The 25,937-nt window shown below is 48.5% G+C and overlaps 11 protein-coding genes across 11 annotated transcripts; 8 read left to right on the top strand and 3 right to left on the bottom strand.

Moving 5' to 3' along the window:
• Nucleotides 1-1,102: 1,102 nt before the first annotated feature.
• On the top strand, nt 1,103-4,414 carry PGRI_035170 (mediator of RNA polymerase II transcription subunit 16; the record flags this gene model as incomplete). The annotated part of the gene is made up of 10 exons (XM_040791230.1): nt 1,103-1,233; nt 1,288-1,633; nt 1,711-1,954; nt 2,010-2,473; nt 2,531-2,750; nt 2,810-2,929; nt 2,983-3,093; nt 3,149-3,415; nt 3,473-3,604; nt 3,663-4,414. The coding sequence occupies 10 exons, from the start codon at nt 1,103-1,105 to the stop codon at nt 4,412-4,414; spliced, it is 2,787 nt and encodes a 928-aa protein (XP_040645307.1).
• A 662-nt stretch (nt 4,415-5,076) lies between these two features.
• Nucleotides 5,077-5,740, bottom strand: PGRI_035160 (60S ribosomal protein uL29; the record flags this gene model as incomplete). Its single annotated transcript, XM_040791229.1, has 3 exons — nt 5,077-5,308; nt 5,536-5,675; nt 5,738-5,740. 3 exons carry the CDS (start codon nt 5,738-5,740, stop codon nt 5,077-5,079), a joined length of 375 nt encoding a protein of 124 aa, XP_040645306.1.
• Nucleotides 5,741-6,103: 363 nt separating this feature from the next.
• PGRI_035150 (putative vesicle transport v-SNARE protein Gos1) lies at nt 6,104-6,911 on the top strand (the record flags this gene model as incomplete). Its single annotated transcript, XM_040791228.1, has 3 exons — nt 6,104-6,169; nt 6,230-6,343; nt 6,408-6,911. The coding sequence occupies 3 exons, from the start codon at nt 6,104-6,106 to the stop codon at nt 6,909-6,911; spliced, it is 684 nt and encodes a 227-aa protein (XP_040645305.1).
• Nucleotides 6,912-7,214: 303 nt separating this feature from the next.
• On the bottom strand, nt 7,215-8,356 carry PGRI_035140 (mitochondrial ATPase complex subunit ATP10; the record flags this gene model as incomplete). Its single annotated transcript, XM_040791227.1, has 2 exons — nt 7,215-7,851; nt 7,932-8,356. 2 exons carry the CDS (start codon nt 8,354-8,356, stop codon nt 7,215-7,217), a joined length of 1,062 nt encoding a protein of 353 aa, XP_040645304.1.
• Nucleotides 8,357-8,865: 509 nt separating this feature from the next.
• PGRI_035130 (DNA-directed DNA polymerase IV) lies at nt 8,866-11,132 on the top strand (the record flags this gene model as incomplete). Its single annotated transcript, XM_040791226.1, has 4 exons — nt 8,866-9,250; nt 9,303-9,475; nt 9,523-9,903; nt 9,957-11,132. The coding sequence occupies 4 exons, from the start codon at nt 8,866-8,868 to the stop codon at nt 11,130-11,132; spliced, it is 2,115 nt and encodes a 704-aa protein (XP_040645303.1).
• Nucleotides 11,133-12,077: 945 nt separating this feature from the next.
• Nucleotides 12,078-14,603, top strand: PGRI_035120 (uncharacterized protein; the record flags this gene model as incomplete). Its single annotated transcript, XM_040791225.1, has 7 exons — nt 12,078-12,561; nt 12,632-13,143; nt 13,206-13,317; nt 13,371-13,735; nt 13,785-14,174; nt 14,230-14,419; nt 14,497-14,603. 7 exons carry the CDS (start codon nt 12,078-12,080, stop codon nt 14,601-14,603), a joined length of 2,160 nt encoding a protein of 719 aa, XP_040645302.1.
• Nucleotides 14,604-15,271: 668 nt separating this feature from the next.
• Nucleotides 15,272-16,140, top strand: PGRI_035110 (uncharacterized protein; the record flags this gene model as incomplete). Its single annotated transcript, XM_040791224.1, has 4 exons — nt 15,272-15,419; nt 15,496-15,524; nt 15,579-15,716; nt 15,775-16,140. The coding sequence occupies 4 exons, from the start codon at nt 15,272-15,274 to the stop codon at nt 16,138-16,140; spliced, it is 681 nt and encodes a 226-aa protein (XP_040645301.1).
• Nucleotides 16,141-16,713: 573 nt separating this feature from the next.
• Nucleotides 16,714-18,848, top strand: PGRI_035100 (uncharacterized protein; the record flags this gene model as incomplete). The annotated part of the gene is made up of 2 exons (XM_040791223.1): nt 16,714-17,086; nt 17,146-18,848. 2 exons carry the CDS (start codon nt 16,714-16,716, stop codon nt 18,846-18,848), a joined length of 2,076 nt encoding a protein of 691 aa, XP_040645300.1.
• Nucleotides 18,849-19,606: 758 nt separating this feature from the next.
• Nucleotides 19,607-22,176, top strand: PGRI_035090 (uncharacterized protein; the record flags this gene model as incomplete). Its single annotated transcript, XM_040791222.1, has 2 exons — nt 19,607-20,203; nt 20,278-22,176. 2 exons carry the CDS (start codon nt 19,607-19,609, stop codon nt 22,174-22,176), a joined length of 2,496 nt encoding a protein of 831 aa, XP_040645299.1.
• A 731-nt stretch (nt 22,177-22,907) lies between these two features.
• PGRI_035080 (uncharacterized protein) lies at nt 22,908-23,331 on the top strand (the record flags this gene model as incomplete). Its single annotated transcript, XM_040791221.1, has 2 exons — nt 22,908-23,155; nt 23,211-23,331. The coding sequence occupies 2 exons, from the start codon at nt 22,908-22,910 to the stop codon at nt 23,329-23,331; spliced, it is 369 nt and encodes a 122-aa protein (XP_040645298.1).
• Nucleotides 23,332-23,883: 552 nt separating this feature from the next.
• Nucleotides 23,884-25,504, bottom strand: PGRI_035070 (Amino acid/polyamine transporter I; the record flags this gene model as incomplete). The annotated part of the gene is made up of 2 exons (XM_040791220.1): nt 23,884-25,298; nt 25,357-25,504. 2 exons carry the CDS (start codon nt 25,502-25,504, stop codon nt 23,884-23,886), a joined length of 1,563 nt encoding a protein of 520 aa, XP_040645297.1.
• Between the last annotated feature and the right edge of the window lie 433 nt (nt 25,505-25,937).

The raw sequence follows: 25,937 nt of genomic DNA, 5'->3' as shown, positions 1-25,937 counted from the left end.
TTTGTGAATGGGTTGAAAGGTGTAACAGTGTAGGAGAATGTTCACCCCAGGGGGAGAGTCGGAGCGAAAAGAACCGGGGTGTCCAAACTGCTCACAGACCGTAGAAAACCTCGAAAAGAGAAATCATATGTATCCAGAGAATAAAGATCAATAAAGATCAATGACGTGTAAAACTTTGAGATAAATGGGGAGAAAGTGTAGAGAAGAGCAGTTTCACGGGTAGCGCTGAAGGAAGTTGACGATGAGGTTAGCGTTAAGAAGGGGATATGAAACTCGTGCACTTCAGGACTCTATGGCCCGGAGAAAAAAAATAAAAAAAGGGCGACCCGCAGAACGTTTGTTTTGACCGAATGGATGTAGGAATGTCGTGGGGAGAAGTAAATTGATTTGAGCGAAATAAAGAGTGGGACTCGATATTGTTTTGATGCGAACGGTTGTGGGTTAAAGACTGCACATATACTTCGGAATAAAGAGGAAAATAAGTCTTGTAGGCTCTTTTGACGCTCTTTGATACTCTTGAAACACCCTCCCCCGTTGATTGTAGGACTTAGAATAGTCAATTGTCCTTTCACGCTTCAATAGAAATCCTTAATAGTTCATCATTGTCCTTTTCCTATTATTCTTTTATTTTTCCCGATTTTCTTCCTATTTTCATTTCCATTTTTGCCCTCTATTTTCCATGTTTTGACAGTTAAAGGGCCTAGCGATGATTCGCTCTGTTAGATAGTGGATCACCTGATATTCATCTGATTGGTCAATTCTCGTTGGCAGGGCTACCCGTCACCTGATCCATGTCACGAGATCTGACTAATCTGGGAAATCCACTGGTCCCTGGAGGTCCAGGCGCCTGACGGCATAGGAACATCTGTATTTGGATGGTCCCCCTCATATTGAATTCTGGAATTGCTGTGACTGTCACGCTTGTTGGGTGTTGGTGACATCTCCTTGAACATTAGGCGCCGATCTCGGGAATCCCATCCCACCCCTTGAATAATAATAAAGCCCTGATATTTCAGTCTGGGGAACTCTATGAAGCTATGCTGTATTGATTCCCTGATTATCAAACACACTTGAAAGTGGTCAAATTATTATGCCCTTGATCATGGAGGACGGTATCAATGTGGATGACCTTTTTGGAGAACCCAACTCCCTGGAGTTGGGCTTGCCGGCCGCCTCCCCAATCAAAGGTCTAGCACAATGCCTAGATGAAATGCGTCTATTAGGGTGTTGCCAGTAAGCTTGCAAGAAGGGTTCACATCCACATTCCAGGCTCTAACAACATTCTAGGAAAATCGCCTGGTCTCGGATGGGATGCATTGCATCTATTTCCCCAGACGGACTCCGGGTGATCGTCCGTCATCTCCAGTGTCGCCCATCAGATGGCAAATGGATACTCGGGGAAGAGTCACCATTGGCTCCAGTCTTGGAGGCCCATAATGGAAATCAGCTAGCCCATCTATCATGGAATGAGACCGGCTCAGAACTGGCCGTTGTTGACTGTTCTGGTCGCATATCAATTTATTCCATTTCCATTGCATTGAACAGCATCACAGGCTTGCGTCAGGCTTCATTTGACTCCGGCGACGATGGCAACCAGGTTGTTGGGATGATGTGGCTGAACTCCCAGCGTTATGTACGTTTAGGCCCCTAGCCATTATCCATGAAGATAGATCAAGGTAGAAGGGGAAGGACTCTAACACCACAATATAGGTGCATGCCTTTCACCAAGCAGCCAAGGTGAATGGTCGATGGGCATACTCGCCTTTCCGTCGACGCCCCGTTGGTCCATTCCATCCAGCCAACAAAGGCGCATTGATATGTGTGACCAGAGCCGGCCAGATCAAGCTGATATATCAAAATCCTGACAGCAAATGGGCCGAGCTGCCAGCTGAACTGAAGAACACAGGGTACTCGGACAGACTATTAACGCATGCATCCATGAGCGCAACGCAAGGTATTATCTTTCCGTCGGAGCTCTGTTTTCTGCCATCGCTGACGTATTGAAACAGCTGGGATACTTCTCGCCACCTTCGACGCATGCCAGAAGATGTGTATTTATAGAGTCCAAATCTGCTGGAACCCGCCACAATGGGAGCCGACACAGGGAAAACAGCCTGGCCAATATCCTATCCCCAGTTTCCGTTTCATTCACTGTAAGGTCGACATGCCTAGCAATATATTGAACGTCAACCCTGGCCCGGACCACTCCGATCAGTCTATGCCGTTTTTAAACTCGGTCTACTCGTTGACACGACTAGAGATCATGCCGGGACAGTTTGATAGCCCCGCAGGGTCCACTGGCAATCCTTGGATCCTGGGTGTCTTATCGAAGCCCCTCCATGCCATACATGACTATCCAGATCAGCAAGGTCCGCCAAGTGTAATAGTCAGGTGGCATATGCAGTCTACACCGCAGGCCCTCCACCCAAAATTCGACGAGGTGGCGTCAAAAACGAGCAACGTTCAAGCAAAGGTGCGACTTTCTCGGTGTGTTTCTGTTGGGCCAAATGTGAGACTGACTTATACCCAGGGACGAATGGAATTGCGCAGGTTGGATGACGTTTATTCCGATAAGTATATTGTCTCGATAGATTTAGTAGAGCATGGGACGGTTTTGGCTGTCAGTCATGATGACAGCTCAATAACATGCTACGACACACGGACAATGACCGTTCTAAACGGTCTTGATGATTCAACCACGGTGACCTGTCTGGCTCAGGCCGGGTTCCACTATCCACTCGAGACGTCAGGTATGTCCGAAACTAACCAATATTGCTTTCATATTCGTGCCCAGAGCTGATATGGACAGGTCTTCATATTGCCTTCTCTCCTAATGCTTGCGTTGCCGTTACGCTGGACAGTGACGGACATATGCAATTGAGACTGATGGAGCATTCATTCGGATCCGCGGAGGGCATTTATGACGAGAGTATGTGTTTTTCCGATCACCTGTATCAAATAAATACTGACCGAGATATGTAGACAATTTTTCCGCAGCCATTGCGGCTTTGACATTAGCATTCAGTCGAGGCTGTGGGGTTGATTTCAATTCAGATGACATACTCATGGTTGCTCTCGCGCAGCTATCACCAGGTGAGTGTTTTGACAGCCTTCGCATTGATATCAAGTCCACTAACAACTTCCAAAGAGGCTCAAATCACATTCATCGGCGAGGTGTATCGTGCACTGCCGATTAATTGCAATTTCACTGCCGAACAGGACAAACTCATGAGCCATCCGTACATACCTCGTTGTCTCAGCTTACAGGCCGGGCTGGGCTTCAAAGGGAGACTCAAGCGCCGCAACCTCTCATCGGCCGTGCCGTGGGCAACCATTCAACTCAGACATGCCTCGGTTCTGTTTGCATATTTCTTCCAGTATAATAAAGGGGGTCAGACCGAATCGCATGATCCAGGTAAGCTTAAAGAAACCCAACTCAGTTATCGTGATCCGTTGCTAATTGAAACAAAAGATGTTCTACGCATGGTATTGGGCAACGCCAAATGGACATTAGACTTCTCTCACTTCCTTCTAAACGAAATCTTCGACATGGCCGACGAATTTGAAGATGTCTTCAATGACCCAGAAGCATTCACACAAAAATGTAAGAAACCTCCCCATAACAAAAACACCAGCTTCAAGCTCACCCACTATCACCACAGTGAAAAATTCCTCCTCCCTACCCCTCCTAATCCTCCTCTCAAGCATGTCACGCGCCTTCCTCCGCTTCATCTGCCGTGGCCTCCGCGGTGTACATGCCGGCTTCGCAACCGCAAACCCCGCCTCCCTTCTAGGCGACTCCCGAATCTACTACACAGAGATCTGCCAAACGCTAGAATCATCACCGGTACGGATCGACGTGTACGAGAAGTTCCTAGCAGGAGTCGACTCAGCCGTGAAGCACGCCTATCAAGGCGCTGGCTTCGGCGACGCCGAAAAACCCGGCCCAGAAAAGGAACTACTGGTTAATGCGCGCATTCCCCCAGTCCTCACTACAGCAGTAGCCACACTTCTCCGGCAGACAGTCCCAGCGCTCAAATCCGAAATCAACCGCATGGGTATCTACCTCGGGGACTATAGCTGGCTTGGTTTCGCGAATGACCGACGCACAGCGCTATACCGTAAGCAGCGTGAGGTGGATATCCTTAAGAAGTGTCCGCTGCGCCCGCCGTTACCGTTAGGCAATGATGGTCGCATGGCGCCACTAAAAAAGCGCAGGTGTGCGCGCTGCTGTGAGGTCTCTGGTGATACGAATCTGCCTCGGTCGCTTCTGTCGTTCAAGATGATTGCTAAGCTGGGGCTGTTGCGGTCTTGTGTTTGCGGGGGGATGTGGGTTCTTGAGACGGATAATGGGGATCTTGGGGTAAGGAGTGTGAGTGCGAATGGCAATGGCAACAGGGTTAGCCAGGCTTAGGACATCAGCCAACGCTGGAATTGGATAGTATGGCTTGCATTCTGGCTTTAGCCTAAGGTGGTGTAGGGATGTGACGATATCTCGGTTCTTTCTTATATGTTAGACATACTTTTGGGATGTCTTGCATCTAGATTCATTTGTTTACCACACATAGTAATATATCCTTGATTTGATATTATCTTTGCTTTACTAGAGTCATGTAGACTAGAAAGGCAGACCACTCAAGATTGTATATTTTTGAAATATATTTCTCGAGCCTGGCAGATGATACCACTGAGAAGTCCGCTAGTCTTACATGAGGGCAAGAGCAAAGAATCTTGAGAATGTCTAAAGTCATGTCATGTCAAGAGTCGATTTGCATCCTATTTAGATACATAATCAAATTCCATTTTTTGGATGTAAAAAAAAAGAGAAAACCGACCCCTCCACAAGCTTTCGGATCCACGCTGTCACGTCCTGCTTATGTCCAAGGCCAGCAACGTCTTCCCACAAAACTCCTTATCCGAACAAGTTCTGCGTTTAAGCCTGGAATATTTCGTCAGCATTGTGTTCGGCCGATTCGATTCGTTTTATGGTCGAGGTTCTTAGTGGTGAGGGCAAAAGATAAACGTCTATGAACCCTCATTCCACCTGTTCCCCCTGCCCAGGATTGTCGGAGTAATTCATACCTTAACGGCGTACTTCCGCTGGGGGAAGTGGATGGCACGCTTGCGGAGCTTGTCGGTGGTCTGGGTACGCTCGTGCTTGGTGAGACGGCGGCGGATCTCACGGGTGAGCTTGGGGCGGAGGTCGAGCGGGAGGTACTTCTTGTTCTTGTAGAACAGACGCAGCTGAGCGCGCTGGTTGGCGTTGATGACGGTGAGAACGCGAGCGATAGACTTGCGAACCTCGCCGCTAAAAAAAAGAAAAATTCCAGTCAGCATCAAATCTTGAATATCGATGACCCAATTATCGTGTTTGCGGCATATCGTGGAATCCATCTCTTCCTCGGTCGATCTCTTGGTTGAATTCTGGCGTAGTCCTCCTCTTGTATGTTGTGCCCGGGTTCGATCGTTCCCATGCCGCAAATCTTCAAATTCCATCCGCAGAAAAATCAAATATCGGGGGTGTCGGATACGCACATTCTCTGAGTCTTGGAGGAAGCGCCGGAAGAGATCTTCTGAACGCGGAGCTGGTTAAGCTCCAACTTCAACTCCTCGAGCTGTGTGGCGAGCTCATCCTTGTTCTTGCCCCAGAGCTGACCAGCCTTGACCTTGGACGACTGCAAAAAAAGAGCGATTCATCAGCATTTTGATATCAGAGCCTTTGCACAGCACTACATACCATGGTGGCGTTGAATTGTGTGGGTTGTCGACGTTGAGAATTGAAGATGTCCGAGTGTCAATTTGCGACTGGTTGTGGGACTAGGGCTAAGCGAATTTGTGACTTTAGCGGGTGCACGTGATTACGGTGGCACTAATGCCTGAATTTAATGCCTGAAGTTTCTGGCATATTGATGCCTGGTCCCTGGGGCATAAACATACTGTATTCGGTTAGCGCGGTTTACCCCGTCATGGCCTGGCACTTACGTAGACAAGCAGGTAGCACCTCGGCCCTTGCACTTGTTGATTATTTGTCTGAGAAAAACTCATAAACAGATCAGATTGCTCTGTAACTCCATCTACACATTCCACATATTTACTGCCTGCCATGGCATCATCAACTAGTTCCGGGTGGACACAGCTCCGACAACAAGCACGGTCGCTTGAAACTCAGGTACCAATATCTCTAGGTGGTCTGTACCAATGTTAAATAGCTAAACTGACGTACCGATAGACCGAGAACCTTTTCCACACCTATTCACAATTTGCTTCGATCACCAAACCTCCACAATCACCTACCGATGAAGAGCTGCGACTTGAATCGCAACTGAGAGACCTGCTCGAACGAGTATGTCCATCTACCAACATTTGACAGAAGAGAAAGAACCGATAGCTAATTCAGCCCCGTACAGCGCGAGTCCGTCATCGCCCAACTATCCCGTCTCCTCGACTCCGAAGCTACCCTCACATCCTCCGCCCTGAAACAGAATAATGTCTCCCGCCACCGCGAAATACTGCAAGACCACCGCCGCGAGCTCCAGCGCCTGACCGCAGCCATTTCTGAATCGCGCGATCGTGCAAACCTACTCTCCAATGTCCGTTCAGACATCGACTCCTATCGTGCATCAAACCCCGCCGCCGCCGAGGCCGAGTACATGCTCGAAGAGCGGGGCCGAGTCGAGAACAGCCACAGCATGATGGACAATGTGCTGAGCCAAGCGTATGCCATCAATGCGAATTTCGGTGTCCAGGGAGAGACACTTGCCAACATTAATCGGCGAATTGTAGGCGCTGCTGGCAGTGTCCCCGGCATGAACTATCTCATGAGCAAGATTGGAAACAAGAAGAGGCGAGATGCTATTATTCTCGGATGCTTCATTGGTTTCTGCTTTTTGATGTTGCTGTTCTTCCGGTAAAGCATGCTGCAAGACTCTAGCGGCACGTTAGTTATACCAGCGCTCCTATGTCATGTTATTCTTCTGTCAGTTGCTGCTCTCCAGCGAGTGGATTTCTCTTGTCTAGGCGTTTGGGTTTGGGCATGTTCCGATTCCCCATTGACGGGGAATCTATGATAATTCTCGCAACAGGGTCTTGAAGGCGCCTATTTGTTATACTTTCTATTATACAGATTCTCTATTGTATGTACAAATTTAACCAAGAGCGGAATCATATCACATCCAAAACTCCAGTTCACGTAACCCTCTTCACCCCAGCCTCAATCAATACTTGCGGGATGGGTCCTGCGCCCGAAGAGCGGCGTTCTTCTCCTCTATAAGCTTGCGCAAACCAGCATTAAGTCCCTCCAACTCAGACGGTCCAGCGGGTCCACTCCCCGCCCAGCGGATGCGACACTCTGAATCAACCAGATAGACATAACCGACTTTGGAATTCATCATGCCAATAGTCTCCTTGAGCGCCTGGTCGAAACCTTTCTGCACAAGGAAGTACCGTGAATGCTGGGTCGCAGGTAATTTCTGTCGCATGCGCCACATGAACGTCTTGACCAAAAACGCCTTCAATCGGTTCTCCTCGAGATTGATATCAATCCTCTGCACATGTCTTCCGCCGCTAGCCAGAGCCTCCACGAGTCCTGGATTCTGCTTCGGCCCCGTAAACGTCGCAACCTGGCTCTCGGCCCACATGCTTGAGAACAAGTTTACGACGGAGATGCTGCCGCGCAGCTGGGTCGTCGTATTCTGGGGATCCTTGGGCGTCGCTAGAGTTATGCCGTGCATGTTCGGGAAGTAAAGGGCCTTGTCGGCCTTGAATAGGCGTGGGTTCGAGACAAAGGTCTTGCCCTCGGCGAAGCGGAGATTTGACCATTCGCGGAAATACGGCTTGGCGACTTGTCTTGTCCTGTGAGTTGAAATATCTGTTAGTACCGCTGTTTTCAAGCGGGGTGTAAAGAAGAGGGGAGGGAATCGGTAGGCTCGTACAATTCCGCGCGTCGCTTGATGTGTCGGTCATAGTTGGTGAAGTCATCGCGCCGTTGGCGCATCGACCGCGTGTCGATACCTGTGTTCTGTCCTTCTAATGGTGCTTGCGGGCTACCGATGGGCCGGTCCAGGGTTGGAGGAACGAAGTCTGCGTCACCGGGTTGAGGTCCATCCTGGTTCTGTCTGAATTCAATGGCAGTGGGTAGGCGGTGCACCTCATTTTTTATGTTTCGTTTCACGGGGGCGGGCACAGCGTCCTTATTGCCGATAGGTTTCTCGGCCTTGTTGGAGTATTGGCGCAGAGAAAAGGGCTTGGTTCGTAGCTGTGAGAGAGTTGCTGGGTTGTGGAATTGACAGCTCAGACAGCGGCCTGTCTGCAGAAGGGGGAGGTCGGCTACCAAGGTAGGGAGAGAGGATTTCCACATATTGACGGTATATCAGTCAATGTACTCTGTGTACGGTGGTGAATGGCTATTTTGCTATTGAACTTCACGCATTTGATCTTCCATGGAAATCGATAGTCACATGACAGGATGGTTCCATTTTGGGAATGGTTCTAATTCCCGAGGTCTATGGGAGTAATATAGAGTAGAGTATATGTTGTAAAATAATATATCAATCCAGTACTAGTTCTCATGCAATTCAAATATATGGATTACATATTTCTGGACATAGGTCGCCTATCGAGTAAATACTTTCCACTTTATGATGAACCCACGTGACTTGGCGCCCATTTCGCGCTGGTCCATCGCGTCGTCCACGGGTCATCCAAAAGTGGTCCAAAGGAAGTTTTCGGACTATTACCCTGTCTCTTTTCTCTCTTCTCTTAGCAAGGATTATACGAGTATATGGTCCGGTGATTTCAAGTGTCTATATAATGAACCAACCCTCGTTTAGGCACCCGTCCCTCCATTGGATTCCGGACTAGCCTATCATGAAGGGCTATTTTCTGAGTAAAAAGGCATTTTTTGCGGCTCTTGACCGGCTGGATGACTCGGATGATCAGAGCGAAGAGGATAAGAGCTGGGGGAATCTTCTCACTTCTGCAGACAAAGAAGTTGACAAACCTGATCCGAATAAAGTCGCTCTTTCCTCGGAGCGTATCCCACTTCCTCGAGCAAAGTCGGATCCTAGTTCTTCGTGTGACCTTCAAAGGAAGAGAAGTCCAGTCGCCGTCCTCAAACCGACTCCCGCGAACCGCCCTCGGACAACTGGAACAATGCCTACCATCAAGAGCGGACCTCCTCAAAAGAAAAGAAGGATCAATAATGCTAAGATAATCCCAGATGACCAGCAGATATTTAAGGGTCTGATCTTTTGTAAGTACTGTAGACTTCTCACAACCTACTCTCGCTGAACTCATTGTTCTAGTCTTCTTTCCAAACAACGATGTATCTCCATTCCGACGATTGCGCATTCAACGAGCACAAGATTATGGTGCACGATGGAGTCGAGACTGGGCCACTGATGTCACTCATGTGATTATTGACAAGGGATTGCTATCAAGCGATCTCCTTAACTACCTCAAACTCGAAGCTTTGCCAGTGAGTTCATTCGTGAGATCTTTAGACTTCGGTATTAACTGTTGTAGACGAGTGTTGCTCTTGTCAATGAATCATACCCATCCGAATGTATCCAGTTTCGTTCGGTTCTCGATACCTCGCAGCTCCGCTTTCGTGTCAATGGAACCTCGACGACTGTGGAGAAAAATAATTTTCTAGTGGCAGATTCACCACCTGATTCTCTTCCATTGAAACAATCTCGGCGGGAGAAAAACCATCTGTCTCCAGTTGAGGAACAGATACCAAGTCCCTTGCCAAAAGAGACAGAAACTGTGCCCGAAGGTGTGACCCACGCCGTAATCTCCGGTCCAGTCAATGAAAACGCAACGGAAGAGGCGTGTGAAAGAGTAAACTGGGAGCGAGATGCACTGGATGATATAATAGATGAGGCTAAGGCCACAAGGCATCTGGTAAAACCACTTCTTTGTCAGTGAGAACCCAAACAACTGATCATTATAGCTAGCCTCTGGATCCACTTGAATTTCCCACTGACGAATCTGCTGCTGATGCCTCCGATATCGAAACCTCGAGCTCAGGGGAGGAGTCAAGTTGGAAGACACGAAAAGCAGCTGGAAAAAGCAAAGTCAAAGACAAATCTGACTGGACCAAAGGTTTCACCTGTATGCAGAAGTTCGATCCGGGCACGAAACTTGACAATGCCAATAACAGAACCATCGAGGTACTTCAGCAAATGTTGGAATACTATACCCAGACTGCAGACCAGTGGCGGGTTATAGCCTACCGCAAAGCCATCACCGCTTTGCGAAAGCAACCAAATAAAGTTACTACACGAGCACAGGCTCGGGCTATCCCTGGTATTGGAGAGAGGCTGGCTGACAAGATCGAGGAAATTGTCTTGACTAACCGCCTTCGTCGTCTGGAAAATACGAATATTACCCCAGAAGACTTGATAATTCAGGAATTCCTTGGCGTCTATGGTGCTGGTCTTACCCAGGCCTCCAAGTGGGTCGCTCAGGGCTACAGATCTCTGAAGGATTTATTGGAAAGGGCTCCATTGACTAAGCAGCAGCGTATTGGGGTGGAACGTCACAGCGACTTCGCTCAAAGAATCCCCCGCAAGGAGGTCGAAGCCCACGGGGCAATTGTGCGAAAGGCGGTGCAGGCCGTTGATAGGGATATGCAGGTGATAATCGCAGGCTCTTACCGCCGCGGGGCACTCACCTGCGGGGACGTGGACTGCCTGATCACAAAACCTGGTGCCTCGCTGGAGCAAATCCGCACCATGATGTTTGGTCTTGTTGTCCCTAGATTGTTCAGCAGTGGGTTTCTGCAGGCCAGCCTTGCCATCTCGTCGCATCAGGATGGATCTAAGTGGCACGGTGCGTCAGCCCTACCTGGCACCACTTTGTGGCGTCGGATAGATTTGCTGTTCGTTCCTGATGCAGAGATTGGGGCGGCGTTGATATACTTTACGGGGAATGATATATTCAACCGGAGTATGAGATTGCTAGCACGCAAGAAAGGCATGTGCTTGAATCAAAAGGGCCTTTTCAAGGATGTGCTTCGGAATGGACAGGTGAAACTGAATGAGGGCCGGCTGGTTGAAGGCCGGGATGAACGCCGGATTTTTGCTGTGTTGGGTGTGCCCTGGCGGCCTCCCGAGCACCGGATCTGTTGACGCACATTCTACGGCATAGGATAGTCTCGGTTGCGTCCATGAGTTCATGAGAGAATAGCCAAATACACGATGCGATGACAACAATAATTCTAGTGTTAGTAATATCTACATATAATATAGAGTGATGGATGTTTTAAGGACACATGGGCAACCGAAATATTATGTAGGCACAGGAATGACAATATCTTTGGATTGGCCATTTTCCTACATGTAGGGATAGGATGTATACCGATGATTCGTCTTTCTGTGTATCAAGAAGATCCATTACCCTAAGAATAATAAAAAAAAAATAAAGAAAAAGAAATGATACAGCTTGCATAGCTGCTCATACATAGAGTTTCCATACAGAAGGAGAGAGAGAGGATTCAGAGAGGCAAGTCACAGTGGCACAAAGTGACTAAGAATTCCTCTCCCTCCAGTACTCACCTTTTCCTCTTCACCCTCATCCCGTAACAACTCATCCTTTTCCCTCGTCTCATATTCACTCTGATATTGAGACATTCTTTTTCTTTCTTCATCACCGCCTTTCTCCTACCGCCTTGAAGACATCACCGCCTTTCGTGCGGTGAAGCCTCCATCGCGTGTTCCTCCCCTTGCGACCGCCAGACCGCCCTCTACTGCCCTGCGTTTTGCCCGCACATCGTCGGTTCACTCATCTTGAGATTTGTTTTTTCATTATCCATTTCAGTCTATTCTGAGGCTACTGGTCTTATCTGAGGTTCGCAGCCTGGGCCTGCCAGTCTCCTGTGACTGTGTGCGTGATTTTTCTCTCAATCCCACATTCCACGTTTGCTAATTCGAGTCCACAGACATATCAGCTTGGTGGGACTCACTGCCCATTCTGAGTGAGCGATACGTCGATTGTTCTATTCGACTCTTTACGGTCACTAGAGCTTGAATTGACACGTGAACCCCTCTCAAAAACACGTCCATAACAACCCCACAATGGGTCGCAAACCCAACCAACTCATCCTCGAGTTCTTCCACCGGGGTCCCAAGCTGGAAGACGCGAGCAATCGCTACCAACATACGTGCAAAGCCTGTGGTGAGGTATTTCCTAAGGGTCGCATTGACAGTCTTACCAATCATCTGGTAAAAAAATGCCAGGCGATTCCCCTGCGCGACCGCCAACGCGTGTTGTTGCGACTCCACGAACTCCCCGACTTGACTGATGGAGACTCGAACAAAGACTCGCCTGCTGGAAATAAAGGAAAGTCTGCTGATGGTGGATTTACCACCCGACAGAACTTTGACGGTCTCAACGTGTTGGCCGAAGCCTCGCGACAAGTGGGCGCTTCGGACGTGACCAAGCGCGGACCTGGATACACTCAGTCTGTGACGGCTGGAGGCAAGACCGTGATTGTTGACCCCGCGCTTGAAGCAGAGGGTTTCCAAGGACACTCACAAACATCTGATTCTAAGATGGAGGGTGCAGCAAATGCCGAGGGCATGTTTTCCTTTTGTCCACTGTTGCGCCTTAACCCACTAACAATGTGTAGGAACACCTCAATCATCCAACGCTCCTAGTATTCCTGCCCTTCCAAGTCACACTCCAGGCGATCACCCATCATCCATGTCTCCGCCTCTTGGCGGCGATCCGTCCATGTCACCTGAATCTACCTCTAATGCACGCCAGTCACAGCTGTCGCTGATTGCGGCCTCTGCCAACGAGATGGTTCCTCAAGGAATGTCGATTGACAGTGATAACCTTAGCTCTGATATGAAGTTGGGCCAATGGCAGCAGCTGTCCACACATGAGCAACTTCTTTTCGACAGCCTGCAAGAGCATGACCCTTCGTTGACTGCTGCCACTCAGCGTGCGGCATCTTACCCCCGACCTATCGCCATGAACCCAAATACCCAAGCAAAAGGGTTTGTGAACGAGTTCGGTAACTCAACCAAGCCTATGAAGCCCAAAGTGCGGGGGCGTTTCACCGCAGAGCGACGCCGTGAAGTCCAAGACGTGCGGAAGAAGGGTGCATGCCTTCGTTGTCGAATGCTCAAGAAACCTGTATGTATTTGTGAATCTTTGGATGTGTGGAGTAAGTGAATATGACTGACAAATGTTGATAGTGCTCTGGCGATACCCCTTGCACAACTTGCGCTAGTGTGGAGAGTGCTCGTCTATGGAAACATCCGTGCCTGCGCACCCGACTTTCGGATGAGTTTGAACTTTACAATGCGAGTATGTTTTCTTTTTCTTTGCTCTTTCCAATGATATACTGACTCGGACTCGAGATCTCAACTCGACCCTTGCCTATCACGATACTAACAGCATCAAAAATCAAATCAAATTTGATCACTACTCTGGTCGCATTGAAGTTACCCACTTCGAAGAGAGCAATTCTTTCATGACTTTCAGTGGACTGCAGGGCCACCGCACTTCAGTGTCTGCACTTGATCCTCAGTTGCAAGCCCTTGGAGATGACCAGTTCTCTGGTCCTTCTCAAGAAGTCTACCTCTTGGACGCTGACTCTGATGATATCCCAGCTAAGTTGGAGATGTACATCAAGAAGAACGCTTCTTACTTCTACGAGCGAGAGACTTCGCCTTTCATGAAGCCCACTCTGCTTCTTGCTGCTGAACTCAGCCAGGGGAAGAAGGTATGTTATTCAACATTCAATGTGGAAACATTTATTGACAAAGATACAGGATATTCTTCTGGAACGCGTGTTGGAGCTGTGGGTTGCGACCCATATTCTCGTCGATACAGAACTCACCTGGAAGACTTACTACAACCCCACTCTGCCCCCAAACTCGTTGCACTCTCTTTCTCAGCCATCGGATGAGGGCCGCCTGCCCATCGAGGAGGTATCTGACCCAGAGTCATACGGACTTCTCTGCAGCCAGTTGCGCGCCGCTATGGAGAAGCGTGCCTCCCAGCTGAGCAAGTTTGTCATCAATGATTTGGAGCGTCGACTCCTTCAGCGCCAGAAGTGTGGCTGGTTCGATACTTTCATCGTTGCTATTATCCTCCTGAACTGCGTGGAGCGCACATGCTGGCTGTTCCGCTCATGGGATAACGAGAACTTTTCTCAGCGCGTAAGTGGTTCATATCTGTTCGTCATGATACATGTCACACTAACAATCCATACAGTGGCCCCTTGATAAGCGCCCCCCTTACTACTTCAACCAGTCTGACCGCTTTGCCGATATCCTGGAGATGCTCTTGCGCATGCGCCACATTCCTCCCAAGGCCACTTTCCGCCCAGATAATGGTATCCTGAAGGCGGTCGAAGGTAGCGACGAGCATGCTGTCCGCTGGTTTGACATGATCCAAATTACCCGTACGTCACACCACATTGTATTATAATTTGCACATGTTTGAAGTTTTCTTTTTAACTAACATTACTTTTCTGCACAGCCTACTTCATCGAAGAGCGCAAGAACGCCGTCTTCGACCCATCCGACTCGCGTTCTCTAGATTGTCACCACAGTGCCAGTCTCCTTGAACCCAACAACGCCACCTAGCTTATCACCGAAATCCAATTACAAAAAGCCAAAAATCACTACAAAAATCGAAAAACGACAAAACTTCGAAAAAAAAGGAACCAACAATGTCCGAGTCACCTTTTTTTCGTTTGCGTTGTCAATGTAGGTCAATTACTGGTGACACTTGCCATTACGAAAGCGATAGCGAAATGCATGGCATCAGTCCAAGTCTCTGAATTGAGGCTGGTCTTGGGTCTGATTTGCTTATGGAGTTTGTTTGCAGGTGGATCTTATTTTCAAGCGAACTGCGATACAAAATATCGGAATCCATATGGAATGTTCTGATGTTTCTAATTGGGTGTTCGTGGGTGTTGAAGGGTGTTTCTTTCTTTGATCTCTGTAGCTTTAAAGCTTTATTTGTTAGCTTGAATGTATGAAGTAAATGTTATTTCTTCCATGTAGAGTCGTGATTTGTATAAATGTAGTTCTACTCCGTTCACATATAGTATATCAGTTACACGAGGTCAGGGACTGGATCAGGGACACAAAGATCAAAAATAGAATAATATATCTTACAGCATAATTTTAAACATATTCTAGTCTTATTGGCTGATTCTTTCATTATTTTCATAAGTTGGATGACGTAGGGAAGAATCGGACAACTTCACATGGGAAACCCCCGTTCTCCATACTTCACTTCCTCAACCATGCCTCCATTTCGCAACTTTCTAGGACGAAAGTCCCAACCCAATGCGGATCCTGTCTCAGATGAGAATTTACTCTCTCCAAATCAACGCCCTGCGCCCATATCGATCCGTAGTAGTCAAGATGAACCCTCCGAGTACAAATTGAGTGGTATGTTCGAATTCCCCGCACTGTCCGCACTGTTGTGATTATAAGACTTGACTCTCTTGCTAACCTCGGTCCCTAGTGGTCAACGACAGCGGTGTCTATCTTCCGGTATAGGCTGTTTGCTCGGGAAATTGCAATACGCCTGCTAATTTAATACAATAGCCTTCTCCTCCCGAGCGGCCGAGTTTCTGGCGCCGGTACCCGGGTTCCAACAAATCCATCAACCATAGAGATCTCGTTGACGAGAATGAGCCTTTCTCCATCTCTCGCGAGTCCTTCGACTCTTATCGCCGATCATTTGTATGCCCACCCGAATCGATCCGCATAAACCCAAACTCACATCCAATCTTCAATCTAGGATATCTCCGCCCGCTCACCCATAATTCACCCCGATGCTGGTCCTTCTCGAACCTCTCTTGATTCTAGATTCTCAAGATTAACCCCGTCGGGTACTCACTCCAATAGCTTCACCAAGCCTGACCCCATGGAGGAAGAAACTTTCGAAGAAGTAGGCCTAAATGACGAGGCGAAACCGAAGAAGAAAGGTTTCCTCGCCAGATTCGGTGACTCTACTAATGACGCGCAATCGCCCGGGCCCAAGTCTTCTACCTCGTCCTTCAATTTCCATATTCCTGGCCGGAAGCGCGCGCAGAGTGGTGTCGGATCAGAACTGGGGTCTGTGAAAGTAAATACCTCTGCACCTGTACCCGCTGATGAGACATGAAGTGATGAGTGATGAGATATGTTTGATGCGTTTTGATTCTCTGTACGGCGTTCTGGGTTTGTTTCGGGTGATGCATGCTACACTTGCTCAAGTGGTGATATAATTTGGATTTGATCAATGGTAATAGGGATCACCTTGTCCCTAGAGAGTCTGGGTGGCTCATGTCACTTACAAGCATTTTGTACATCTGTTCCCATCGAGTTGCGACTCGGGCCATGTGTGCCTTGTTCAGAGACAATATTCTACACTTTATTCTCATAGAACTTTCATGGCAATCGGCTCCTGGGTCTCTACATATAAGTCAAACTTATTTTCTGCAGGAAATCCAATAGAAATGGTTATTTTCAAATGTTTCCAAGTGTATAAACCTGCTTTTGTTTTGAGTAAAAACTCCAGGGCAGCGTTGTATCTTATCAGTGCAAACAGTGCAAACAGCCGGCAAAAAAACTTCCTCCGCCTGCAATCAAAAAAAATTATCCACCAGGACATCGAGCAGTCTCCGCTCGCAAAGACCCCAATTTTATTACTTTTTTTTCAGAGATACCCTACAGCCTACGGAAATCATATTTCATTATGGCTGGACTGAAGCGTGCTGTTGACGGCAGCGAGGAGCGCAATGGCAAGCGGAGCAAGACTAAGGAAGGCTCCGCATCCAAGTCCAAGAGCGTGAAGTCAAGCTCTTCATCAAAGAAGGACTCAAAGAAGGATTCCAAATCCAGCAAGAGCGACAAGAAGCCCTCGAAGAAGGTTCAGAAGGAAGAATCCGAGGACGACGATGACTTCGACATTGACGACGTCTCGGACGAAGATATTGATGCCCTTGACACCCTTTCAGACGATGAGATGCCCGATGTGAGCGAGGAGGAGGAGAAGCCCAAGTCAGACGAGAAGTCGAATGTGAACAACGGAGAGCAGAAAGAGGCCCCAAAGAACCCCAACTCCAACAGTAAGTTGCAGTTCCTGCCTCCTTGACTGTGGCCCAACTAATCGTTATTGCGCGTTTAGACTCTCGCGAATCTCACATCAAGCAAAAAGCACTCCAGCAGGAGCGCAAGGCCGCGAAGCCCAATGCCGATACCGTCGCCCGCTCCAAGAAGTTGTGGGAGCAATTGCGCCGCAAGTCCCATGTGCCTCTAGAGCAGAGAAAGAAACTTGTTAAGGAGCTGTTTGAGATCATCACTAACCGTGTTCGGGACTTTGTGTTCAAGCACGACTCGGTGCGAGTCATTCAGACTGCTCTCAAGTATGGTAACCTCGAGCAGCGCAAGTTGATTGCGCATGAGTTGAAGGGCACTTACAAGGAGCTGGCGCAAAGTCGATACGCCAAGTTCTTGGTTGGAAAGTTGATTGTCCACGGAGATGACGAGACCCGCGATTTGATCATCCCAGAGTTCTACGGCCATGTTAGACGTCTCATTCGCCACCCCGAGGGCTCATGGATTCTTGACGATATCTACCGCACAGTTGCGACTAAGGCACAGAAGGCGAGACTCCTCCGCGAGTGGTACGGACCCGAGTTTGTCATCTTCCAAGATGAGAATGACACCACTTCCGATCTCACTAAGATCATTGAAGCCCACCCCGAGAAGCGTGGACCCATCATGAACTACTTGCGCGAGCTGATTAACCAGCTGGTGCAGAAGAAGAGCACTGGTTTCACCATGCTCCACGATGCTATGTTGCAATATTTCCTCAACACAAAACCCGGCAGCAACGAAGCCAACGAGTTCATCGAGTTGCTCAAGGGCGATGAAGAGGGTGACTTGGTCAAGAACTTGGCTTTCACCAAGTCTGGCTCCCGTTTGATGTGTCTTACATTCGCATACTCCAACGCTAAGGACCGCAAGCTGCTTCTACGATTCTACCGCGACACCATCAAGGCCATGGCTGGCGATGTCTACGGCCACCAGGTTATTCTTGCCGCGTACGAGGTCATTGATGACACTAAGCTTAGCTCCAAGTCCTTCTTCCCCGAGCTTTTGAACCAGAACGATGACGCAGAGGCCCGCAACGAGGAACTCTGCTACCAGGTCAACGACTTGACTGCCCGTATCGCCGTGCTATACCCCTTCGCCGGCGAGCGTGTCAAGTGGCTCCTCCCCGAGGCTGACCAACCCGTCCTCGAAGAGGTCCGCGAGGTCCGCAAAGAAACCTCCAAGAAAGAACCGGCCATACGTCGCCAGGAACTCGTCAAGGCCGCTTCCCCCACCCTACTCGAATTCATCGCTGCCCGCGCCTCTACCCTTCTTGAGACAACCTTCGGCTGCCAGTTCCTCTCCGAGGTGCTATTCGAAGCTGACGGTGATAAGACCGCCGCTCTCGAGGCCGTGGCCGAGGCCGCCAAGTCGCACACCGAAGCCCGCGATACCGCCCACGCGGGACGTCTTCTCAAGTCTCTTGTGCAGGGCGGACGATTCAACCCGGCCACCAAGTCCATTGAGAAGGTCGAGCCTGCGTTGAACTTCCACAATGTGCTGTACTCTCAGATCAAGGATGAGGTCATGGACTGGGCGACGGGGGCTAACCCCTTCGTGATTGTCGCGCTGACCGAGTCAGAGGACTTTGAGCAGAAGAGTGAGTTGCTCAAGACTTTGAAGAAGAACAAGAAGGCGCTGGAGCAGGCCTCGGCGTTGGTCGTGGAGAAGGATGGAAAGGCGAAGCCTAGCCCGACTAGCAGTGGAGCGAAGTTGTTGCTGTCGAAGATCTAGATGTAAGCGTTTCTACGGGATTATTGCATGTGTAATTACGTTGTATACAAAAAAGCATACCTTTTCTTTTTTTTCTTTTTTCTCTCCATAACGTTGAGATGTTCCTGAAATTGCGTTCTCCACTGTTGTGGAACTTCTGGACGATCTCAGGGGTTCGTCCATTTTTATTTTAACGAAACCCGAATGGATTTGATTGTGTTTATATAGTGCAATAAAATGTCCGGATCATATTATTGCAACAATGCATCCTATAGTGTATGTACTCTGTACTCCCTACATCAATATAGATCACATCCATTTCTAGAATTTGAAGAGAATCCTAAAGAAATTAGATTAAACGGAGTATGTAGATATTGGGATTTACCTGGGTAATTTCATAGAAAGCTTATTGTTTACTCCTTGTCAATGTATTTGCATAGTAAAAATTTCAATCTGATCTATCAACTTATTGTTTATACCCTACTCTCTCTTTTTTTGAACTATTTTGAGTACATTGAAGCCTCATCATTTACATAAGTACGTTGTAAGTATATTTAGGAAACTGGGAATATCTTCACAACAACATATCCCAATCAGGCAATGATCAGGGCACGCTAAACCGTACTTTGTCTAAGGGGATTTTACACTGTGACGGTAACCCGTCTACTACGGCTTCTCCCTTTCTCTCTCCCTTCCACCAATTTTGCACGGAAAACCCCCCAGGCCCCAGGGCCTGAGAGAGAGACAATATGCCCTCCCTCACTCTATCAGACCCATCCATGATCCTACCATACGAACGAGAACGCGAATCCCAAACTCCTTCCCCACCCCAAATCGGCTACCTGTCGCATCTCAATTCCCGCCAATCAGACCCCAATGGTTCCATGTCGGTACCCAGTCGACAGAAGAAAAATTTTTCCCGCCATGCCTGGACCCACGACGACGTGAATGTCAGCCGTCGTCTCTCGGATATCGGCGAGGAGCTGTCACCTGCTAGCTTAGGATTTGGCGATTCGGACGAACAGCTGGCTAGTTCACCGCTACTACCTGATGATCAGAACAAGGATAATGAGAATAAAAATAATGCTACGTGGAGTAGCTCCAATTCCACCATCAGTGCGGGGAGCAGACGCGCTTCTCCTTCCAAGGATACGTCTGAGGCGCATAACGGACACGATGAATCCCCCGTTGACCCTGAGGTCGCGAGAGCGCAAGCTACTGCGGTCATTGCGACTGCAGCGGGTTCTCCTGTGCCGGCTAGCAGTGCTGTAGCGTCTGCAGCTGCAGAGGGTAAGGGGCCAGGGGACGAGTTTTCCTCGGCGATACTGAGTAGCGAGGCTGAGAGGATTCTGGAGAATGCGAAGAAACGGTTGAATGTAGGTCGACTGTCTTGTTTTGCGCCGTGCAGCTTGGCTAGGGAATAATAATACTGACGTGTTTGTTTTCTAAGCTCATGGAAAACAATCTCACTCGAGCTCGGTCAACGACGCGCACATCTGCCTCGCCCTCGCCCTCGAATTTAGGCTATATCCAACCAATGGGTATGCATCAGCCTGTGGGTGGACTGTACCGGTCGATTTCGCGCACCGATCCTAAGAACTCGTCGCTTCGACGGCAGTCGCTTATTGCGTCGCAAGACACGACGAATAATCGCCATTCGAGAGGGCACTCTGAGACGAATATTCCCTCTGATTCGAGCTTCTCGAATGATACCAAGCGCATCTCGCGCTCGGTCAGTGCTATGGGCGCAAGCACTTCCTCCAGTCTTCATACGGATGATCGGTCGTTCCATTACGCACCCACGAGGGCATATCTGACGCACAGGTCGTCGGTTTCTTCCGCCATACATGCGCGTGACCAGGAGGAACAGGGTCAAATGGCACAGTCGCCTGTTTCCACCGAAGACAGTTTGTCGGACTCGCCGCATGGCTTGGGGATTTCCTCCGAGGGATCGAAATCCAGCCCGGACGGTTTCAGTCCAGTCTACAGCTCCTATGGCCCCCCTAGCCGCGCGCAGTCGCAACTGCAGGTGCGTGATCTTCAGTATCAGATGAAGGGTCTTCACATCAAGATATCTTCCCTCAAGGTGAAGAACCAGGAGGATAATCTTCGCCGACGTAGCTTGCAAAGCTTGCGTACACCCAGCCCACTGACAGCCGCTGATCACTGGTATACGAATGCGATGGAGCTCAGGGATGGTCAGGGCAGTCGTGGCTCCAATTCCCGACGTGACACCAGCTCTGAAAACGTCCAGGATGTCTCGAATGATGAAGCGGCGGAAGATCACCGCAGATCCGACGAGCATGCCGCTGGAAATACATCCAAACACACCGGAAATAGTCAACAAAACGAGTCTGTCGACTATGCCGATGACCAGTCTGTCGCTGAGACCATGTACGAAGATGCCGAAGAAGGTGATTTTGAGGACATTGACCGCGAAGCCCTGAACGAGATCTTGAGTGAACCGCTTGACGATGATCTCGAGAACGACATGGAAGCCTTCCCTGACATGCCATTGACGGACGCGACGCCTCACGAGATGCGCGAGGACGCGTTCGACTATGAGCATTTCATATTGCATAGCGCACTGGGTAACTACAGCCAGCAACTCCGTCGGATGAGCAACAGCTCGAACGGATCAGTCGCGACAACTCGACCCACATACAAACCGCGACACTCCCGTACCAACAGCGACATGTCCGTCTCGACAGTAGCAACCTTCGCAACTGCAAATGAAGGCGAGCGTCCCGACGACGAGGACGACATCGATAGCGTGATGTACTGGGACCGACGATTCAATCATGGTGCGTTCCGATCCATTTTCCCTGGCGTTTCCGACACTAATCCCTGGTCAGAGCTGCGACACGGACATAGCCATGGCCATGGTCATAGCCGTAACCACTCCCAGTCACACCTCCAATCTCATGGTCCCGGCCACAGCCACCAACCAAGTCCAATCCAAGAGGTCGAGGTTGAAGGTGATCGCTCTGAAACACCCCGTGGACCACGATACGCAAGCCGCAGCACCACTCCAATGGACCCGAATAACCTTTCTCCTCAGAAAGTTACTGGTCGCTCATCTTCAGCGACAACTGGTTCTGCAACCCCAACCTCACTTGTCTCATCCCTCGTGTCGACTGTGCGCGCGGCATCCAGCACCCCCACTGTTGGTGGTATCAACGACGATGACACACAGATGCTGGAAGCACTGTTCGGTAGCCTGGGTAAGGTTTGTACGGATTTACAGACAATCACGACCTCCGCGGATCCAGATGTGAAAGCTGCGCGTGTGCTGCGGCGTCGTCTGGATGCTGCGCGGAGAGTGCTAGAGGGAGAGCTTGATGCTTGATGCTTGATTCTTAAGATCATCTTGCTGGTGAATGATGCCACATACTATGATTTATCCCTGATTTCAGCGGGATTGCCGTTCTTTTGTTTCTCTTCTCTTCGGCCACATTATCATGATACCCATTGCTTTTTCTTTCTTTCTATTTTGACTGTTATTTTATTGTACCTAGGTCATCTAGAGACTCTAGAGTATCTTAGGAATAATTCATCAATGTCATGATTACATGTGTATGAGTTCTAATAATTCATTCCAGTATGTACAAGTACAGTAAAGTACAGTCATAAGTTCTCAGTCTCCCCTCTTCTGTTGACATCCAAGTATTTTCCCCTAAACATTTCTCATCCCTCTTCATCTTCCAATATCTTCATCTAATATCTTCATCTTTTCTGCACCCCCCTTTTTGCCCCGCGATCTCCTAATCGGGACACTGATCGCCCAACGATAAGCAGAGCCTGTCGCGCCCTCATACACGCCACTGTCAACAAATAGTAAGTCCATGGTGAATATGAAAAGAGACGCATACTAATAGGTCGCAGAAAACGCGTTACCCCGAAACTAAGGACACACAAAAGTCCAAGGGGGAGAAAAAAAAACAACAACCAAAAAGAAAAAAAAAAGAAACAGCCAAACTGAACAATCCACCCCAAACTCCAAGTCCAAGAAAAAAGAAATCCAACCCAAATCTCCGAAAAAACCTATTACGCACTCTGCACACTCAAAAAGCCTTCGCGATGAGCATGAGCATGAGCGCAAACACCAGACCACCGTCTGGACCATCGTCGCAGGCCTCGCGCCGTCTCCTCATCTTCCAAGAGACGCGCAACCCACAGAACCTTGCAGAGACCGTCTACCTGCCCGTTAACAAGCTGGGGTTACCGATTTGTGGCGATGGGCCTGAACTGCCTTCTATTCTGGAGTTGCCGTTGCGAGTGTTGAGGGTTTTTACGGATATTTTTAATCAGCCGAAGTATAAGGGGTGGTATGTTCTTTTCATCTTGACTTTGATATGAGAATATAAATGCTAATTTGAATAGGGCTGTTGTCTCTGCAGGTCCGTACCGTGATATCTCAGAAGAAGGGAAATTTTATGCGGTGGTTTTGGAGCAAACGCAGAATACGGTGCATGCGCATGAGACTCATATGGGGACTCCTTGATTTCTCTGGGATAGCTGATGCAGTGTTCTTTTCATTTTGTACATTTTTTTTTTTATCATGCGGTAGCGTGTTTAATGTTGAATTAACTTAACCGGTCTTTACAAAAATTCAGGGGTTATCTATCTCCTAATAAAGAACAAAGAGAAAGAATATTAAATGCTAGCTCTAGTGAAGGGGGAAAAAAAAAATAGTAGTTGTCACACCAAATTGCCAACTTCCCTGTAACAGGACGGTGTAATCTGGCGACGCCATCCCGGGGTGGAAATGTCTCTGCAGAATTGCTTCCCTCAAGGGTCATTTCCATTGCTTAGTGGCTTCCAGCGTCGTGGATTACTCGCACGAGTGAAAATGCCAACCCCAGGATTCGTACCAGGCACCTTTCCTGCTGGTCTTGGCGACCGAAGCAAGGTAATTGGCATAGCGGTGAGCCTTCCACTGGGTTATCCATGACAGATTATTATTTTTATATCAATTTCAATATAACTACATAATACATTTATTTACATTTATACAATTCTAATATCTCTAATATACATTAATACACAGTCCAACTCATTCCGCACATCGTCCAGTGTCAATATCAGCCTCGGCAGGTCTCACAAACTTCGGGCGGTAAGCAATCTTATGCCCAAGGTATAGCACCGCAAACAACATCAAACTGAGATAGTTGATAAAGAAATCAGTAACACTGAATTTCGGAATGAAAGCAGTGAAACCCTGAGTGATAATGATAAGTATGTTGAAAAACAAGCCATACCACGAGAAAAAGGGTTGCCAGGTAGCCTTATAGGGAAGGCTGTCACGTGAAATCCCTTGAGCAGCCAAAGCTTTCATAAAAGCTAGATGGCAAATGTTCAGAGATGCCCAGGTAATAAAACCGGCCAAGCCAGCAATCTGCATCAACCAGTTGAAAACAGTGGCTCCAGCATTCGACACATTGAGGAAGCCTAACAGTCCAAAAAGAGCCGTAAACCCAACACTTCCATAGGGCACGCCGTGTTTGGTTGTTTTCATGAAAAACAGAGGAGCAAAGCCCTCATGAGCCAAACCGACGAGAATCCGACTCCCGCTGTAAACGTTGGAATTGGCAGCGGAAAGGACCACAGTGAGCAGGACTGCGTTGATGATACTAGGCAGGACATTGACACCGGCACGCTTCGCAGCGATGACAAAGGGTGATGCATCGGCATTTGTATCATCGGAGATAAGGCGATCATCGTTGGATGGCACGACGATACCAACGAAGAAGATCGTAAAAACGAAGAAAAACACGATCCGGAAGAAAGTCTTCCGAATAGCAGAGGGAATGTTCTTGCGAGGGTTTTCAGTTTCACCCGCAGCAATACCGACAAGTTCAGTGCCTTGATATGAAAACCCGGCTTTGATCAGAATGGCCCAAAATCCGATAAATTTAGCCAGAGCGTCTTGTCCAGGATCCTCGAGCAGATAAGCCCGAAATGGGCCAGGATGAACCCAGTATCTGAAGCCCAGATAACCCTCCCTGCCAACTCCAGCATTGATGCAGATAGCGAATATCATAAACCCAACGACGGTGATGATTTTAATGCTTGAAAGCCAAAACTCGACTTCGCCGTAGCAGCTGACAGGAAACATGTTCAAAATGATGATAACAACCCAGAACACAGCAATGAAGATTGCCATCGGGATTGTGTCATCCCAGTATTGGATGATTAGGCCGGTGGCTGTCAGCTCAAGGGCAAATGTCGACGCCCATGAAAACCAGTAGATCCAGCCCATTGCAAAGCCTAGGCTGGGATCGACTAGGCGGGTTGCATAGGTGGCAAATGCTCCTGCGATCGGTAGGTAGGTGGCTACCTCGCCCAAGGCGATCATGACTGAATACACGATTGATCCGATGAAGGTGAATGCAATCAGAGCACCGACAGGGCCCGCGGTAGCAATGGAACTTCCACTGCCGATAAATAGACCAGTTCCGATAGCACCTCCTTTAAAAAGATGATAATAAGAATCCGAACAAAAATTTATCATTGGGAGAATTCTTACCCATTGCGATCATCTGTAAATGTCGGCTTTTGAGCCTTCGCTGCAACTCTGGCTGCGGCTGTAATTGGTGTGACTCGACATTGTTGTGTTTTTCTGGATTCTCTGGATTCTTTTCAATATCGTGGTCGTGCATCCTCTCTGTGTCCATTCCCAGAGATTAATTTTTTACTGAGTTTGCTAAATCTGATAGAGCCGCTTTGAGAAATCTCAAATTGTAATTTCCTGGCCTCTGATTGGTTGAAAAATTAAGTTACGGCGCTGACCACGTGAGAGATCTTGATGCCGTAATGCCTTAATTTGGATATAGACAAGCCAATTGGTTCATTCAAGAACTAGTTATATTATATTAACTAGTTAATATAGAAGAGACGCTTATCCTGTGTCTCCTCAGAAAGGAAGACATCTAAGCTCTTCTAGAATATCTTGTCATTTTTTGACTTTTGTGTGACTCTGTATTAGGAACTATGTAGTTAATCTTTCCTAACATATTCATATATTCCATCGCATTGTATAACTACATATTCAGGATCTTGCTACGAGTTACACGAGTCCATCGCCTTTCTTGTATATCTACACATCTA

This window comes from Penicillium griseofulvum, assembly GCF_001561935.1.
Source record: "Penicillium griseofulvum strain PG3 chromosome Unknown contig_86, whole genome shotgun sequence".
Taxonomy (NCBI): Eukaryota; Fungi; Ascomycota; class Eurotiomycetes; order Eurotiales; family Aspergillaceae; genus Penicillium; species Penicillium griseofulvum.
The sequence above is the reverse complement of the archived record's forward strand: the minus strand, read 5'-3'. Positions and strand labels throughout refer to the sequence as shown.